This window comes from Cyprinus carpio, chromosome A15 (assembly GCF_018340385.1).
Source record: "Cyprinus carpio isolate SPL01 chromosome A15, ASM1834038v1, whole genome shotgun sequence".
Lineage (NCBI taxonomy): Eukaryota > Metazoa > Chordata > Actinopteri > Cypriniformes > Cyprinidae > Cyprinus > Cyprinus carpio.
This window is the reverse complement of record NC_056586.1, coordinates 11,035,679-11,056,809: the sequence shown is the minus strand read 5'-3', so window position 1 is coordinate 11,056,809 and position 21,131 is coordinate 11,035,679. Positions and strand designations below refer to the sequence as shown.

The window sequence follows — 21,131 nt, the reverse complement described above, 5'->3', positions numbered from 1 at the left end:
AAATGTTCTTCTATATAGCAGCTGTGGAATCAGACAGGTTGACTGATATTGACTCATTTCATCTCATTTAATACAAATCTTCAAAGACTTTATAGATCCTTAAAACAATTGTTTCACATTCAAAACAAGTCTACAATTTACTCTTGCTCCAGTGCCAAGGATATTCAGGGCATTGTCCCCCTCTGAGACTTAACACAGAACAATTAACAGCTCATCCTGCATCAGCCTGTGATTAAAATGTCTCAATTTTCATAGAGAGGAAAATCTCAAACTGTGAATATATGAATCCATAGCATTTCATTTGAAAACTCAAGCCATGTTAAATCGACCAAGGAACATCTGCAGTTAAATGAGGCCTACAGTAACTAGAAGGATTGTGATAGATATGCAGGTCTTGAAAAAAAAAAATCTGGAAATGGCTAACTTCTATTATTTGAATGCATCTGCAAATGCATCTGTTTTGGCTTGGAAAAAAACCTGCCTGTTTATGCATATTGTCACTGTTCAGTACTGAAGCAAACCACAATGTGTCCAGTACTCCAATTAGATTTTATATGAGCAATATCACACTCGTAGCAGTGCATTACGCATGGCTGTGATTCGGCCGTAGGTAATCACAGCATGCCTATATACAACAATATTGCACGGCCATGAGTGTGATATTGTGTTTATACAACAGTTTGACAGCATGAGTGTGTAAATATATGAGACAACAATGGAGTGCTTTTGAAAACCCTTCTTGTGCGAACTTCCGCCAAGGATTAAAATCTTAAAATTGACAGTTTAACAGAGCCCAAGCCTCCATTTCTAATTCGAAAAGTAACTTTAGAACTAGTAACAAAGGACCGTTGAGTTGCTTCATTGAAAGCTTACAGTTTTACTGTATGAAAATCTCACTATATTATGTTGAGTAGAGTATTTTGAAAGATATATGGACTGAGTGAGTGTGATTACCTGCTTCTGATACAGCATTAATTCTTCAGCTCAATCTCATATTCACAATAAAACATTAGATTGCATTTTTGAAGTGATATCTTTGTCGTACTTTCATCTGTTAAGGGTTATTTCCGATGACAGCACTGCTCAGTGCATTTGTTGGCTGTCTCTTACAAGATGTTGTTAAAAGTAAGAATAACTTTATTGTTTACAACCCTGTTTCAGTCTCTTTCAACATAAAAGTCTTTACTGCTGACTCACTTAGAAAAACAGTCTCTTGTCGCCATCTAATGGCGGAACAATGTAACTTAAATCACCATCACGAACACACACAGCTGTTTCCCAATACTAAATACTATAATTTAATACTACTATTATTTTTATAAAATATTATTATTGAATAATAATATTGAATAAATAACAACAACATCCATCATAAAAGTTGTTTGTTGCATCACAAAATTATTATTTATTTTGTTATTATTATTATTATTATTATTATTATTATTATTATTATTATTAGTAGTAGTAGTAGTAGTATTATTATTATTATTAGTATTATTATTATTATTAGTATTATAGTGGATTTGGAAGTCCAATATGACACTTGCAGTGAGAAATACTGCAAGTGGAGTGACACAATATTCTAGTTCTGTTATCACAAGAATATTGCACTCCTCTCAGCCAGTCAGATTTGAGGACCAGAAAAAAAAAAAAAATGCTGTTGTTTTGTTTTGCTGTTGTTTTGTTGTTTTGCAGCCTGAAATAAAGACAGACACTGTTTTTGTTGTATTCAGCTGTATTTACTCAGTGTGTGTGTGTGTGTGTGTGTGTGAGTTTATACTTACATTTTGTTGTTTTGCAGCCTAAAATAAAGACAGACAGTGTTTTTGTTGTATTCAGCTGTATTTACTCAGTGTGGAACTTATAACATCCAAGTGAAAGATATAACACCAATATATCATAAATAAATAAATAAATAAATAAATTATATAATAATATATATATATATATATATATATTTATATATAGTATATATACATATATATATATATATTAATTGATACCTACAAAAATTCCTATTTTAATATTGTTTACTATGTTTATACTTGTAAAATTAATTTACATATAATAATTTAAGACATTTTAACTTCAAACTCTTGTTTCTGGCAAAAATTCCTATTTTAATATTGTTTTCTGCAGTATAATAATAATAATAATAATAATAATAATAATAATAATAATAATAATAATAATAATAATAAATAAATAAAATAATCTCATCTGAATCAGGATAGAAATATGCGCAGATCAAGCATCATTTACTGTACAAGCAAAAAACTGTCCAAAACAGTTTTAAACAAATATTTTGGTGCATTTTTTATGTGAAAGGACAACAGGAAATGGTCTTTTTCACTGGATGAAGTGTTATTATGGATTATGGACTCATATTTTAGCCAGAAGCAACAGTTTAAAGTTATCCTTCAATGATGGATTTGCTTCTTAGAAACACAGAGCTTTTCAAACAACAATAATTGATGGACTGGAGTCGTGTGGGTTACTTGTGGATTAGTGTGATGTTTTTATCAGCTGTTTAGTCTCTTATCCTGACAGGACCCATTTACTGCAGAGGATCCACTGGTGAGCAAGTGATGTAATACTAAAATGTCTACATCAATCTTTTTTCGATGAAGAAGCAAACTGATCTACAACTTGGATTTTTTAGGTGAACTATTCCTTCAAGTGAAAATCTCAGCAAAATGTACCAACTAGATTGGTTTAATTATTTATTATTTAAATAGGCCAGGGAACATCCACAGTCAAATAAGGTCTACAGTAACTAGGAATATTGTAATGGATATATGCAGGCCTTGGATAAAGTAGAAATGGCTGTTTTCTGAATGTGTTATGTACTTGAAGCATCTGTTTTGGCTCAGAACAATCCTTGTTTCTGTGGATTGTCATTGTGTTAATATGATTCAGATCAGTGTTCAATACTGAGAAGCAAACCACAGGCCCACTGTTAAGATAAAATGCTTGATAATGGGATGTGATAAATGCACTCTCCGTTTTGGATTGTCATAGCAACATGAACTAATGGGCATGATTTTACCCGAGATGAATGGGAGCTGGAGACAGCTGATATTCAGGGTGAAAAGCTCAGGGTTTGTGTCTATACTGGTCTCTGAGTTTTATTTTTGTGTTTTTTTTTTTTTTTTTTTTTTTTTTACTCTGTTTCTCAAGCCAATTTGGTGCACCCCACATGGGGTCTTCATCTTTGATGACACCCGACTGGGCCTCCAGTGTGCCGAATTAAATCCGTTGTGAATTTTTAATTGAAAAGCTCAGAACAGTAGCTTTCATTCAGTTCGTAATTCGGCACATACTGTGAGTGACAGACAAGTATGACATCCGCCCTGTGGGTCGCGTCTCAAGTCCCAAGGCAGCATATGATTACTGTGATTGCTTGATTCTAGAGCTCTCCACTGGATGACATTGATTGAAGCACAAAGGGGTTTGAGTCACATGATGATGCACAACAATGCATTGCAGTAAAGTAGTTGCAACTAATATGCAGACGCTTTGAACAGACTGACAAAAAAAAAAAAAAAAAAAAAAAAAAAAAAATACCACTGCAGCTCTGAGAAAAAATAAATTAATAAATAAATAAATTCTGTGAGGTTGCTGTCCAGGTAAAGGAAGTTCAGATCGATTTACCACACTTTTACCTCACATGGACACTCTGGTAGAAAGCAGACATGGACGTAGTAATCCATCTCCATTGCATCAGAGCTCTCTGGGCTAGGAAATCTGTCAGTTGCAGAGGCACAAACTGTTAGAAAGACTCCGTAAATCAATTTCTGCCTCTAACTAGAGTCAGAGTAAAGTGAAAGAGTGTCACTCTCTCCTTCTACTTGAGGTAGTTTTATCCACCGGTCGTTCTTTGAACATAAGCTTCTTAGAGATGGAGAGGTTTCAGGAGAAGGATTGGCTACTGTTCTGAAGGGTATTCAGGTTTGTATCTGAGTATTGCCATGAACTAATCTTTCACCAATTCCCAGCGGAAAGTCCTATATACTGTATATGCTGTGGCTTTAGCTTGATTCAATGACTGAAGAATCATATGTAATTTAAGTTATGCATCTTATATATTGATCTTTAAATACTTCATCTTAGTTTAATTAGTAGAGTCGACTGTGAGTCTGTTATTCGGTCTTCCTGAAAATTTTCTTTTTAACATTGAGTTTGCAGCTGGTCTGCTTGTCTGTCAGATTCATGACAAACAAATTATACAACATAATTCCATTTTAATTGTCTTTACACTACAATATACACTAATATAGTGATTTATTTATTTTGTGAAAACTGATTTTTTTTTTTTTAATTAATAGAAAAATCAACAATTGAAATATTAATTTTTGTATCATTTTAAATCTTCATAATAGTCTTTATTGTCGCTTTTGTTAAATTTAATGCACTCGTTTTAAATAAAATAAAATATACTACTTTCATAAAAAAATTGCTATGAAATCAACCAATAAATCAATCAATCAATCAATCAATCAATCAATCAATCACCTTCCCCAAACTCTGAACTCTTCACTCAGGTTTGAGCTCATAGACCTGTTGCTATGACAGGAACTCCGAGATGAGCTTTGAAGAATGAAATGATCCAGAGTCATGTCAAATCATCAACATTTAAATACAAAGAACACTAACAATCAATATGATCAGATCAGAAAACACCAAAAAACAACCACCATAGAAATTATCTGTATTAACAACAACCCATTTTTTTTTTTTTTTTTTTTATTGTTTTCTTTTTAAAATGGCTGTCTTGTGATAAAATGCAAATCCCTGTGCCTCGCTTAAGGAAATTACAATCAAGTAACTAATCCATGGTTAAAATGAATTCAGTCTGTGTTCATTTCTAAATACTAAATAAATAAATAGAACACATGTATGTATGTATGTATGTATGTATGTGTATATAATTGCACACTTCAGTGTATTATAATTGACTCTGCCATTTACATTTTATTGGAGGAAATATCCCAATTTTTGCACACTTTTCAGATTAAGCACCACAGTCAGCTCTGGGTGTCATTACACCACATTCTTCTTTGACATTCTGAATTTTTATTACAGACAGTGGCATGGCTTTTCATAATAATTTTTTTTTCCAAATTCACACAATAATAATAATAAAAAAAAAAAAAAAAAAAAAAAATCAAAAAATATAATAATATATTATATATCTAGATTATATATATATATATATATATATTAGATATATATATTGATATATATATATATATATATATGTTGTAAAGCCAATTGCCGTAGCAGAAGAAATTATGTCATAAATACTGTCAACCAGAGGGGAGGCTTTATGATTTCATAGCCTAACCACACAATAACAGCTATGAACCTATTAAAGAGTTTGTCTCATATAAAGCTTCTGCAATATTGTTGCTTAAATCCTGTGGCATGGCATCCTAATATACACAAAGATTAACCTATATTATATGTCTGTCTCAAGACCTACTGAGATGCACTCATTTCATGAAGGACACATACTTTAGAATGAACCTTATCCGTGACATGGAAATTGATTTTATTGTGATTGAGATATGTGAGAATTGTGACAAAAAATATGTGAGAATTGTTTGTACTGGTTTCTTTTTTCCTCTGATATTTCTATGTTTGCACTCAAATGACTCTAGTTTGATTTTGGGAAATCATGATGTATTTCTATTGTTACAGTGCAGACTAGGATATTTAATGCAGTTTCAAGAGGTTACATATTTCTGCCACCTTACATCATCTCCACACAAACTTGCTTATAATGAGTCGATTCTACATTACTGTGCAACCATAACATGGAAAAGCCAAATTGTGATGTAAACATGGTACAATACATGATACAAGGATTCTTACTTTTGATATCAGGATATCTAGTAAGCTGTGATACACAGTGACACACAAACAAGCACATTATTGAAATAAACAATCTATAACCCAATCAAATTACTTAATCATCAATCTCTGACCTAGTCAAAGTCCTTAACGAGTATCTCTCTGTGGTCTATACAGTACATCAGTAAGAACTGTAGCATTTTTTTTTTAATGTATTTGGATTTTTTTAAATCATTGCATTAATGTTTTTTTATCAGGGGTCACTAAGACCCAAAATGAACATTTGTTATGCAGGATAGTTGAACCTTGAAATTTTGTTTATAATCAATTCACATAAGATTAGAAAAAGTCATGAATTATCAACCAGATACTTCAAAGTTAGGTACATTTTCCAAGGTATTATTACACAGTCCTGTGGAATACTTGATTCTGATTGGTCAATCACGCCATCCAGTGGTATGTTATTCCCAGATAACAACCACCAAACTGAATAACACACCGCTCATCAGGGTACTACAAGTTATCTTGACCGGTACTACTTATATGCTTAACGAGTCACTTCGCTATCATTGACTGTCTGGCACCATCTTGTGACTATAAACACTTAACCACCGTGTGTTACAATGGAAGACTTCAGCATTAATTTCAGGGTTGAGTGTGGATTTGTATACAGAGCCCAAGAGTGACTTAAAATACTTTACAAAATATTGACCTTACTCTAGGCCACTGTCAACAGCGTGATGTTGTTTATGGCTATCCGTCGAATACAGTGACAGTGAATTTTACATAGTCTTTTGCTTTGACCATTCAAGAGAGTGCATTTACATGCATTTTCATCACACTGGCACACTGTGTTTGCTTGTTTTGCAGTTCCCCCGAGAGATGGAGTGGCTGATCTTCTCCCTGCTGGTGCTGGCTGTGTCTGCATCGGGACAGCTTTGCCCTAAGCGCTGCATGTGCCAGAACCTCTCACCATCTCTAACTATCCTCTGTGCCAAGACCGGCCTGCTTTTTGTGCCAACAGTCATTGACCGGCGTACAGTAGAGCTGCGTCTCACTGAGAACTTCATCACAGCGTTGAGGAGGAGGGACTTTGCAAACATGACAAGTCTCCTGCACCTGACGCTGTCCCGCAATACCATCAGCCAGATTATGCCTTACACTTTTGCCGATCTTAAGCGGCTGCGTGCATTGCATCTAGACAGTAACCGTCTAAGTGTCATCACGGACGACCACTTCCGGGGACTCACTAACCTTCGGCACCTTATCCTTGCCAACAATCAACTGCACAACATCTCCCCACATGCGTTTGATGACTTTCTGGGGACTCTTGAGGACCTGGATCTCTCATACAATAACCTGGTGGATATCCCGTGGGAGACTATAGGACGCCTCACCAATGTGAACACTCTTAACATGGACCATAACCTCATAGAGCACGTGCCTCTAGGAGTATTTTCAAACCTACACAAACTAGCCCGTCTGGATATGACATCCAATAAGCTAAAGAAAATACCCCCTGACCCCTTGTTCCTTAGGATACCAGTTTATGCCAAGTCAAAAGGGTCACCCCTTTCCTCCCTCGTCCTAAGTTTTGGAGGGAACCCACTGCATTGTAACTGTGAGCTACTCTGGCTAAGGAGGCTAACGAGAGAGGATGACCTGGAAACTTGCGCGTCACCTCCCGACCTTACAGCAAAGTACTTCTGGACCATCCCAGAGGAGGAGTTCATATGTGATCCACCTGTTATTACAAGGAAATCTCCCAAAACCTTCGCCATGGAAGGCCAGCCCACCAGTCTGAAATGCAAGGCCAATGGAGACCCAGACCCAGATGTTCACTGGATCTCCCCAGAAGGCCGTCTAACTGCCAACACGTCCCGTACTTTAAGCTTTAGCAATGGGAGCTTGGAGATCAACATCACTTCACTGAAGGATACAGGAGTCTTCACCTGCATTGCGTCAAATGCCGCGGGGGAGTCTACAGGCACAGTGGAGTTGGTGGTCAGCCCACTGCCGCACTTAGCTAACAGCACTAACCGAATCAGAGAACCTGATCCAGGACCATCTGATATTCTAACCTCTGCAAAGTCGACTTCATCCGTAAGCAATGAGACCAGGTCTCAGGAGAGGAAGGTGGTACTTGCTGAACTTACGGCAAATTCTGCACTCATCAGATGGCCTTCACAACAACATTTCCCTGGTATCAGGATGTATCAGATTCAGTATAACAGCTCGGCAGATGACACTTTGGTCTACAGGTAAGATGGCTCATTGTTTTGTGAACTGAAAATCTAATTACATCTATAGTTGGTCACTTGGTTGTGCTAATGCTGCAATGTTTTTATGGTGCAATTGCATATCCTATAAGGTATCCAGTCTTCTGTTTTATTATTGTAATATGTTGTTTTTGTTGTTAGGTGCCAATCTATATTGATTTCATTGCTGGGACTCCCTATAAATATTGCTTCTTTTTACTGTCGTTTATTTACTGTTTGTTTAATGCAACAATCAATGGCCCTCACCTCAACTCAACTGACCTAACCTACACTTCACATAACAAAAAAAAAAAAAAAAAAATAAAAAAAATAAAACAGGATAAACTTCTGCTGTATTCCACCGCAGGATGTCTTTGTCATGATAAAAGAGAAAATATTGCTTCATCTATCAGAAGTTGGGCTGTTTATGGGGCATGTATTCCCAGTGCACTTTCTAAAGCTGTGGGATATCCGAAATTTCTTTTGAGTCTCAGAAATCTCATCCATGAAAGAAGACAGAAATATCAGAGAGGATGACTCTATGGTCACACTAACAAATTATTATTTTTGACTTGAACGAGTGAAAACAAAATCTGTGCTGGGAAAGGTGGGCACATACCAGGCTAATCTGTCTTTGGTAATGTTTAGAATCTACACCCATTGTGATATCTACTCATTTGCACATAAATACAATAACAAACTATTCTGGCAAACTTTTAAAAAACTTGGAGTTGAATGAATCACTAATACTGGTATATGTATTGTTGGGTCAGAAATACAAGAACATTCTATTTTGGCACATGTTGGTTTTGATGAAAAAAAAAGAAGAAGAAAAAGAAAAAAAAGAAAGGAAAAAAAATATTTATTTTTAAAGAAAATGCATTAATAATAAAATGTTAGCTATGCTTTGGAATGGCAAATGTTTTAAAATGATTGAAGGGACAGTTCACCCAAAAGTGAAAATTCTGTCACTATGTACAGTATTTGCCCTCATGTCTTTCCAAGCCTGTACGATTTATTTCTTATATTTAGCGTGCACACACACACACACACACACACACACACACACACACACACACACACACACACACACACACACACACACACACACAAAACTTGTGTTTGAAAACGTAGCACTTACACTAAACCCTACCCTAACCCTAGCAGCAAATGTGAGCTGAAAACACATTTGGTGAAGCAACTATGCCATTTGGCTCATGTTTCACAGAACTTGTACTAGAGAACTGCTCATCTCAAATGCAATGCAATACCAGGTGAGCTACCAAGCACGTTTACTATGTCAGAGAAGCAAAACTGTACTTATGAAGCTGGTTATGTGGTGCAAAGATCAAAATGTTTTACAAACCATGCACTATAATAAAAGTGCTTTAAAGTTATAACATGATATTTTGCAAAGGACCACACAAACAAAAAAAAAAAAATGTTGCTCCTTCTGACTGAAGTAGCGTGTCAATAGGTTTTTCTAGGGTATGAAAATATATTACACTATAAAACTCCAATAAAACATAAGTCATTAATACATTTACTGTACTTAAAGTACTTAAACAGCTAACAATCCATAAAGGCTATACTGGATCTGGAAAGGCACATGTGCTATATCATAAGTAAAGATACTGGCCACACTTCCTTCTGACAGGATGCCACAAGAAGTCATTGTACCACTGACAGCTCAGAGTAACACCTTGACTACTCTCTACAAATGAACAGACGAATAGAGACAGACATATCAAAATAGGTTCCTGTTTCTTTTCACACTAGAGGACAGTTGGAGGGGAAAAGAACTCTCTGAACCAGAACACATTTATTTAGGCATTTGTATCCCCTAAATAAAATACTGACTATAAGACTGTACTGTAGGCATGCAAGTATGAATATGAATACAGTGAATAGGCAATACCTAGCCTATGATCTGAGTTCCTCTAATACACTGTAAGGTAAACTGCACTTTAGTAATGTGTTAAATGCATTACCAGGGTTAAATGTGTTAATGTTTACCAAGGTTGTGCATCATTCAGAACTGAATTAATGCCTTTAAAATTGAAATTCAGTTCCTGCAATTGAATATGAATTTAAATTAAAAAGTACATTTTAAAAAGCAAGGTTAGTCAAGACAAACTTTGAATGTTGCAATGACAAGGTCAAAATTAAAAGCCTTCGGGTTGGATGAATGAATGAATGGATGGATGGATGGATGGATGGATGGATGGATGGATGGATGGATGGACTGATAGATGATGGATGGAAGAGGGATAGATGGATGGATTGACTGATAGATGATGGATGGACAGATGGACAGAGGGATGGATGGATGGATGGACACACAGATAGATGATTATGGATGGATGGATAGATGTAGATATTTCTGATTAAATATTAATTAGATATTCATCCAGGCCAGTAGGTGTCAGCATAGGGTGACCATACGTGTCATTTTTATGGCACTAAAATATCCAGGTTTTGGCTGTTTGAATCTTTGAACAAACAGCTGTTTTATTGTTTGAAGGCTCTGCAAAATGTGAACAAAACATACTGAATTCATATTTAAGTAGGCTCTTATCTAGGTAATAAAAGTCACATTCAGTGCTATATTTCATTAAACTTAGCATGTAGTATATTTTGTTAAACTTAGCCATAAACTAATGTGTACAGGAGATTAATTAAAATAGCTGGAAGAATAATAAAAATGTGCCTTAGTTGTCATTGAAAAGCATCTGCTTGAAAGGACTGATTAAGTGGCTTTGCTCATATAAAGGTGTCTGCTGGAAAGAACGTGTTCGCATCTATCAGCGAGTGCAAATTAAGTTCAGTTGCAATTTTTCATTGTGGCAAAAGAATGTGCCTGGCTTTGTCTTTATAGCACATCTTGTGGGGGTGATACTTTTATTCTCTGAGTGTTTTATTTTGAGAAAGAAAAGAGCACAGCTGTGTTCCTTAAATAACGATCCTTAAGAAATCCCTGTGTACGGCTGCAAAAAATAAGCTTATCCTTGTAGCGCATTGTAAAAGTGGATAAAAGCAGCTTCTCATAAATCAGAGACTGAGCACTTTGTTGTTTAACACCCAAAATTAGTTTTTTTTTTTTTTTTTTTTTTTTTTTTTTTTTCTGTTTCCATTCTATCTTGTAAATTCTACTGAAAATCGATAAACACTCTTTGGATAGTATTAATGTTACAAACTTTGGATATGATTAATTTACATTTGTTATCATAGGACATGTGTGATTTGATTCGGACAGGATCGAAACCCATTAAAATACACAAGACTTAAATATGTGATTTAATTATAGCATTATGTATATAATTCATTCAAATAAGCATCATACTTGACTTCTAAAGTAGCCGTGCTGAACAGCTCACAATTGGACTCTTCTTATTGATCCACCAACTGTTTACTAGAAATAAGGTTGAAATTTGTAATGAAGGTGCAACAGGTAGCACAACACAAAATTTAGCTTTAGTTACACACTTCATGAAGGTCAAAATATATTAAAAGTGAAGGAGAAGAGTCAGCCCTACATCTTCACTTATGACTTGATTAAATGGGATTTTCTGTGAAACACTACCAAAGTCCTTAGGGAAAACCTGTCCGGATAGGCTTATATACTGTACAGTGTGACAGACGAATGCAGTGAATGACGTGCTAAAATTCACAGGTGGTGCGAGTGACAGTCGCATGAGTGTTGTGAATATGTTCATGTGCAGTATTGCTTATTTCTGCATGTTCTTCATATTTCACTGTGAATCACATGGTGGTAATGTTGTTGAAAATAAGATGGATGGATGATGGATTTGTGGAAAAGTTTCAGCTCTGTGGCTACATCAACTACATGGGTGTTTTAAATGAAATAAGTAACAAAATTGTACCAGAAAAAATAAATAAAATAATAATAATAATAATAATTATATAATATATATATATAATATATAATATAATATATAATAATAATATATATAAATTACTAAAATAAATAAATAAATACTTATTTTCTGAAACTTAAAATAACTGATAGAAATATATTTAAGTTTAAGCCAAAACTAAAATAAAAATATATTAAAAAATATATTATTATTTATATAATATAACAAAAACAGCTTGTTACTGGCAAGACTGAAGCTACTATTTTAAAAATAACCGAGCAACAGTATTTTCATGTGACTGAAAATGAAGTGAAGTAAGTAATTTTGCTACTTTTATTTAGTTACCACCCAACACAGGGATGGATGGGTGCTCTGCCAATACAAACAGCAGTAAGGTTTTACTCTTAGCAATCTGTTAATTGCTTTCTTAATGAATATTAAACCAGTACCAATACATTTGGGGTTTTATTTTAACTGGGCCCCCTGCAGATGCTTTTAAAGAACCACGGCAATTATCCACTTCACAGCCAGACAAAAGCCAAGTCCAGAGCTTCCCTGAAATCTTAATTAGATCACATCCTGTGTGCTTTAAAAGCATGAAATGTAAATTGTGCCTTTGGTTGAAAAATGTGGATGCTTGTTATTCAAACAGCAGAACAGATGGTTGGTGCAACCTGCCGGTCTCCTACCCCCTTGTGTTCAACATATGATTGTAACCACCAAAACCAACCCTCTACATTGAGAGTAATTCACTCACATATGCGACTAAATCTTCACTCTGGGTGACTAAATTATGTCTAATATTAGCCAGTGGCTTATAAATTCTCAGATTTTACTCGCCAGTATATGAGTTGGAGGATTGTAGTTATATTTGTTATATTTGAAGTAGTAAACGATTTACACTATTTGAAAATAATATTTTATTTTAAAATGTGCACATTCACTCTTATTTGTATGTCTAATAGTCTAATCTTTCCACAAACTCTTGTTACATTGTGACAGTGACAGTAAGACCCGCCTTCTTTGATTTGATTGGCAATCTTGGCAAACCATTGAGGTAGACCAGCCTAAAAGTTTAACTTCTAAAACTTTTTGTCATCTTAACAACAAACAGCTTTACTAATTCTTATACACAGAGTCTAACAACATAAAATGCAGACCATGAGCGAGGCCCTCTAGAGGTGCGAGGCCCTGTGCGGTCGCACACTTGGCACAGCCCTTGCAATGGTACTGAGTTTAGCACAAACATATTTTAATTTGCCGAACACTCTGACTGAGCGCTTCATAGTTTCACTCTCCATCAAGCGATCTGTGCTATTTTTCAGTTCAACTCAATGGATGTGCAATGCACCTGTATTTGATGTACCATAAACTCTAATGTAGCCGTCGATTTGTCTCACAAACACACAGTTAAAATTTTTAGTTAAAATCCAATGATGATTTAATTGCCAAGGAGTCCGTAGAGGGTTGAAAACGCTCTTTTTTAGTGAGGAAAAAACAACAACAACAACAACAAAAAAAAAAACTGTCTCTTTGTAGGACCATTTTTACTCAAATTCATATGCATTTTATTGTACATTTTTCATGAACCCACCATTAACAGGAGAGTGTTTTCCCCAAAACAAACTCTATTATTAGTAAAACCGAAACTTTGGTATATGAATTACTGAAATGAAAACGTGCCATCTAAAACAGCATATGCAGATATTTGACTGGACCCAGATGTCCTGGTTGTTCCAAAATAATTGAGCACATCTGCAGCACCTGCACTGATCACATGAGTAGCCTATAATATAACCTCCACTGTGACTGTGTAAAGACCATGCACCTGGTATATGAATATTAAAATATTGAATACCTTGTTATAGCAAGGCTATTTCTATTTCTATTTCTACACACACACACACACACACACACACACACACACACACACACACACACCCACACACACACACACGTTGTTAGATTTGAAGCAGTCCATCGACTTATATAGTTTAAAGACTATTAATTGCAAGACAACAATTAAAAAAAAAAGAAATAAAATTGTTTTTTTCTAATGCTTTAATATTTTTTTTTCTCCCTACAATGTGATAGTAACATGTCCAGCTCAGATAGATAGGAAATAGGCTACTGACTGATGACAAAGACTAATGGAGAAAGGGTTAGTTCACCAAAAAAAATGAAAATTCTGTCATTAATTACTCACCCTCATGTTAAGACTTTCTAACGTGATCTCATGATAATTAAAATGTATTTTACGTAAAATTACATTTTCACAGCCACTAAAACGTACAATACTGACATATTGACCACACCTTAAAATAAATCCTTATGAATATCGAAATCACAGCATTAATTGTATTATTAATCGTTTAAGTATAACAATTACCTTTAACTTTATATTTGTTTACTCGTTTATTTAATATGAAATATGATAACATTTTGTTTTGTTGTGTGATTTCTGCTGCCAAATTGTTTCCAAGAATAGGCCTACATAGGCTAATGTTAAACAAGACTTCACTTTAAACCTTAAAATAAATAACATTTATTTATTTTAACACAAAAGGCATTTTCTCCGACATGCTGTGACTGATAGATTAATAGAAATAAATATAAAATACACCAAAAACTGCTACATAATTACAAAATTAAACAATTTTATTTGTGCGCTGTAATCCAAATCTTTTGAATCCATACAACTGTGAGGAACAGACCCAAATTCATGCCGTTATTTGTCAATCTTCATCTCCAGCCCGTGCTAACTAACGTGCTCTTTGCAAGTTCAAATGTTGCCGCTTCAAATCATAGAAATATACTGTAAGCTTTAAATGACAGGTTTTACGGCAGGATAAACGACAGCTCATTGGCTCTCGCCTGCATTCGTCACAGACTTCTGGTGAGATGTGTTTGAATGATGCGCAGGCGCCTTCACAAGTTCACAGAGTGGATCGGGAAAATAATCTGGATAATATTTTTAGCGACTGACAACAAATTCTGCACATCACACAAACCTACTGTATTCCGCCAGAGAGGAATGTGGCTGCAACGCACACATCATCATTTGGATTACTTTTGGTACTGCTTTTGACATTTTTGCAATAAATAAATGATTGTCATTGCATATATCTGTCTGTCATGTTTTTTTTTTTTTTTTTTTTTTTTTTTTCTTATACTGTACAGAAATAGTTATGTTTAGGTTTAGAGGTAGGAGCGGGATTAGCGACTATAAAAATATATTGTTACTAAAATGGCTATTTTGTTTTATATCCTTTGATATTCACTATAAGATGGGTAGGTTAAGGTGTCAAAATGTCTAAATTCCTTATTAATAAAATGATAAAAATGCATATTCGCTGTAAAATGGGTAGGTTTACATTTGGGGGTAGGTTAAGGGGTCTAAAAATCTAAATTGCTTACTGATAATATGATAAAAATGCAATACAAACATCTGGGTATAAAAGATACGTAAATATTTTGTTTCTTGGCTAAAAATACGTAGTGATTTGTACATTTTAAATGTTGAAATACATCTAAAATGTATGTTTTGTGCATGTAAATGTTAAGTTTTAATAACTACATATTTGTTACAATAACTACATATTAGGAAGAGAATAAAGAAATCGTTGCGTAAAGTCATTATTTTTCTTTTCTTTATACACAAAAAAGTATCCCCGTAGCTTCATAAAATTACTCCTAAACCATTGATGTCACATGGACTATTTTAACAATGTCCTTACTACCTTTCTGGACATTGAACGTGGTAGTTGTGTTGCTGTATATTCAGGGCCAGAGAGCTCTCGGATTTCATCAAAAATATCCTAATTTGTGTTCTGAATATGAATAAAGTTATGTGGGTTTAAAGTTTGTGGGTTTTGAATGACATGTAGGTCAGTAATTAATTACAGAATTTTCATTTTTTGGGTGAACTATCCCTGTAATGCAGCTTCTCTGGTTTATGCACAAGGATTAAGTTCCTTGTATTTTTTGTTCACTTGTTTAGTTAATTGACAGTCAATGTTAACTCACAGAGTTGCAGCATGTGTTGCTTTCTGAATGCTGCATAGGATGTTTCCACTGGGCTTCTTAACTATTTTAACCAGATTGTGCAAACAAGCACAGCCCACATACTGATAATGACTGATGACGGCTGTGCTGGAAGAGTACGTTCAGGAGGATGATATACATTGCGGTCATGTTTCCCCGGATGAACTTAAAAGTAGTTGTGCCCAATCAGTCCTGATTAGCAGATGGTTAATGTGTGAACTGGGAAGCGGAGAAGAGTTAATGTGTCATTTATCATGAATGACTGATGAGCTGATTAAAAGACTCCCAGCAAGGGCATCTCTGGCCTGCAGTGGTAAAGAGCATGAAGTCTGCATTATCTGCACCATTTCTTCAGTTTCACATGCCAAACTCTCTGCATGCTGCAATGGAAGTGCGAAACCACTGCCTGGTTGTGACGAAAGGCCATTATCTAGGTAAATTAAAGGCTGTAATCTAGATTATTATTGGTTTAGAAATCCCCATCCAAATACTGTATTTGTGCATACAAGATTGGCAACTTGTCAGTGATTACGGGCGTAATACAATTATGCTGTTGCCATTGTTGATGATATGGCTACTAGCTTACTATAGCAATTATAAGTGTACACATTAATTAATGTATTCATTCATTCATTAAAAGAACAGCAAAGCCACATTTAACTATTAAATGTGTGATTTATGAAGTGTTTATGAATCTATGGGAGAGTTCCCTATCGATACTTCACTCATACTGCGTCTGCTTAAGACGCTTTGGGGAAAGCTCCTTTTTCTCCAAATACTGAAGCCTTTCCTTAATCATGCAGTGTAACTGCACGGCCATTGGTTCGAGTAAAGTATCGATAGGGAACATGCTCGGTTACTAATGTAACCTTGGTTCCCTGAGATACAGGAACGCGTACTGCGTTGCTGGCCGTGCTATGTAGCTGCATTACTCGGTGGTCGCTTCAGTCTAAGTAACCTGGGGATCCTATGGCAGTGCAGGCTTATATAGCCAGATGCCCTGCTCAATTTGGCAGGCTTTGCTGCCATAGGCTTGTGCTGCTCCGCTGCCGAGCCATTGGTTCATTTTTAATATACTGCAAAACCAATGGCCATGCAGTTACACTGTGTGATTAAAGAAAGGCTTCAGTATTTTGAGAAAAAGGAGTTTTCCCCAAAGTGTCTTAAGCAGACGCTGTACTCATTCCCGTATCTCAGGGAATCGAGGTTGCGTTAGTAAACCAGTACATTTGTAAGCGTAAGAAACTTCTTTCAGTATTATAAAAAAAAAAAAAAAAAAAAAAATTGTATACAGTATATCCCAGACTTGTTATTTTTGGCTGCGAGGGCCGGTGTTGTCATGCCACTGGGGTTGAGATACGCTGTGCTGCATCCACTCACAGCAGCCCCACTCTTTTTATTTATTATCTTCTCGCAGCCTCATTTGCAGGGTTGCCAGCTGTTCCGTATAATACGGAATCGTCCCGTATTTAAGCCATCAAAGAAGCATCCCGTACGAAAGCATTAGCCTACGGAACGCAGTTTGTCCCTTATTTGCAAGCTAATTTTTTCTGCTTCACAGCGAGCGGGATTTACGGTAATTCCCTTCCACCATCCATGTTTTGATTTTGCCAAATCAGTTTGGGCGAATGCAAACAACTTATTGATCATGAGCCCAACATCCAGCAAGGCAGAAAAACATTCAATCTACCTGAGGGAAGATGTCTTTCATTGTAAATTAATACTGTTGAATAGAGAAAAAAATAGACTAAATTTCATAAAAATTAACTTCTGGTGTATTCTTTAAAACTAGACCCAAGTACAAATCCAAAGACCAGAAGTAGCCCACTCTCTAAGTTTTCTTAAATTGAAAATTATGCATTTTCATCCATTCATAGGCTATATGATTGCAATCGAATTTTAAGTAAAAATGCCATTTGTATGTATGTAATACATACTTGTGCAGTATTATTATTATTTTTTTAGAACAGTTTATTGTACATAAATAGGTTAAGCAAAACAAATGTTATTATTTCCGAAAAACTTTTTAGGCAGACATTATGGTGCAAATATTTTGAGCTTCCCTTATTCTGTCCCTTATTTTCTTATAAAGAATCACAATTGTCCCTTATTTTCCATTTCTGAAGTTAATTGGCAGCCCTAATGTTGACATAATTATCCTATAACTCCCCCAACAGATGCACCTTGATAAAAAACGTCAGTTTTTGAATATATGTGAGCAAAAATACAATGAATCACAAGGCTGTAGGGAACAGTTCACTATGCAGATGTAGGCCTATACTGAGGTTTTAATTACATTATTTTAATAGGCCTATAGTCAGTTGTGAACTAAAGCGGGCCGGTCCAAGTCATGAAACTCCAGGGCCGGAAATTAGTCCCACTCTGGCCCTGGTGTGTACATGAGAAGCAATGCATTAAATTTGCATTTTTTATTTTTTTTTTACTATCCAGATTTTTACTGCATATGGAATCCATACCCTTATATGGGACCCAAAACTGCAGCCTGTCAAAATGTTAAGTTTCGTAAATGTTTCCCCCCAAATAACATATATTTCTGAAAGTTTCATGAATGAGGTACGTTGTCAAACAACGTTCATGATATGTTCAAAATCAACTGTTAGTTAAATTAAATGTGGTTGCAATGCATCACAGGACTGTCATTGTCTATGACTATTAGACTAGTTTCGTTATAATTTCTGGTACCAAATGTATTAGAGAGTCAAGATAATTTAGTAGTGTCTTTGGTTTAAACTTCTTTTAAATGGTTCCTTCAAAAATATTAAGTAGCACAGTTGTTTTTAACATTGATAATAATAAGAATTGCTTCTTGAGCAGCAAATCAGCATGTTATAATGATTTCTGAAGGATCGTTTGACACTAAAGACTGGAGTAATGATGCTGAAAAATCAGCTTTACATTACAGAAATTACATTCTAAAATATATTCATGTAAAAAATCATTACTTTACATTCGTAATATATATTTTTTTTCACTATATTACTGTGATATTTGATCCAAAAAAAATGCAGCCTCTGTGAGCATAATAGACTTCTTTCAGTATTAAAAAAAAAAAAAAAAAAAAAAAAAATCTTACATATCCCAAACTTGTGAGCAGTAGTGTGTACATGAAAAACAATGCATTAAATATGCATTTTTTATTACTATACAGATTTTTACTGCATATGGAATCCATACCCTTATATGGGACCCAAAGCTGCAGCCTGTCAAAATGTTGAGTTTGCATTTCGATCAACCGCACCTCCTCTTGCCTTCTTCTTCCCTCCCAGGATTTCATCATTCCTGCAGTGCCCCAGATCAATTTTTAATTATGGATGTCACTATGGCTCCCCTCACTCTACCGGAGTGAGACTACACGCTTTAATTAAAATGACGTGCCACAGCCCTGCAGATAAAACCGCTCTCCCTGGCCTAGATGGTGATTTTAATGACAGCCGACAACAGGTAGCCTTAAAGAAAAGATGCTAATCTAACAAAACAAAAGAAATTGGAATCATTGTTATGAAAGAGAAGGATTCTCCATGCCTCAGACCATATTGTCTTCTTGAATACAAAGCAGTTTAATAATTTAAAAGTTTAATGTATAATATCCATGCCACATTATTTAACTGTAACCCACATTATATTGCTAAAGCATTTAGTTATACTAAACATTTCCCTTTCTTTTTTAAAAGCATCACTCAGTGTTTTAGAGGGAAATAAACTAATCAGAGCAATGATAGATGTACTAATTGTTACAGTCAAATATTTTAATAATAATAATAATAATTCTTATTATTATTATTATTAGTAGTAGTAGTAGTAGTAGTAGTAGTAGTATTCAGTTATTATTATTATTATTATTATTGTTGTTGTTGTTGTTGTTCACAATTTTAAATCACTCTTCATTTCATTCATTCATTCATTCATTCATTCATTTTTGTCAGATGAACATCTCTAAAAGGAACTTGAAGGCAAAATAACAGGTCAGTTTCAAAATAACCATCATATGGTACCTGGGACCTTGAACAAAAAACAAAGTGAAATTTAACAGAACATGGGGGTAAACAAATTTGCTTGATTTGCTTGAGTCCATTTCAGACACACAATTTTCCATAAATAAACTAGTTGTGTCACAGAGTCTCGATATCAAATTCTTTAAATTCATAGTGCAGTTCAGAGATCAAAAGAACACCAAAATGCATCTGTTGTAAAGTAAGCACACCCCCTCCCTTAAGCTAAATAACAAAGACCTATAACTAGCAAGTTTTAACTTTAATGCAATAAAGGCATTTTCTGAGCCAGACCATCTCCTCCTAGAGCTACTTAAAGTCCCTGCGCTTACAGTGAAACCAGGCAGATTTGAAGAAGTGACTAGCACCACCATATTTTTCCCCGTTTATCAAATCAATCGATCCTTACAAGGAAAGAGGAGAGATTTATGAGGCCATGCTCTTCTGTTGAAGCAACCATTTGCTCTTTGCTCTCTCTCTCTCTCTCTCTCTCTCTCTCTCTCTCTCTCTCTCTCTCTCTACTATTTTATTTAGAGATCTATTTCTAAAAACCTATTTATCTATCCTATATCTCAGCATTTTGATTATTGTGCAACTTTGGCCAGCAAATCTTTGTTTTATGAAGATGTGGTGAAAGAAAAGCTTTCAACGTTCTGGAGAAGAGGAAGAGAGATAAATTAAGAGAGCGTGTTTCTTTTGATGACATTCACATAGAAATATTCAAGGTGACTGGGATTCATCTTTCAGACAGGAACTGATGGATTATCCAGATAGTTTGCGAATGAGCCTAGTTTGTTGAGCATTTGATCTTGACCTGAATCCAATAGGCCATTTATTTTCACTGTTCTGTGTAAAATTATTGCTTTTGCTGTGACAGATATGACCATAAAGCGGTGAAGCATCCTGCGCTGCCCACCTGAGGCCTACACAAGGTCTGCCAGTTGAAAAGCCATTTTGTGAAACTAAACGAGTTGATCGTCGGACAGCAGCTTTGCTCCAAAAGCCCTATCTATCCATAACACTGGCCTTGAAAGCTGTTTGGAAGCCGACTTTGTGAAACATAATTCAATCCTCCTCCCCTCCAG

General features: G+C 35.2%; 1 protein-coding gene across 1 annotated transcript in view; it reads left to right on the top strand.

Annotated features, from left to right (window-relative positions):
* The window catches only part of LOC109090915 (leucine-rich repeat and fibronectin type III domain-containing protein 1-like protein), a 123,386-nt gene that overhangs the window by 61,087 nt on the left and 41,168 nt on the right, over window positions 1-21,131 (top strand). Inside the window, exon 3 of the mRNA XM_042770985.1 lies at window positions 6,727-8,117. Coding sequence (XP_042626919.1) covers window positions 6,739-8,117 — 1,379 coding nt within the window. The 5' untranslated portion in view covers window positions 6,727-6,738. The remainder of the gene's footprint in view (window positions 1-6,726; window positions 8,118-21,131) is intronic.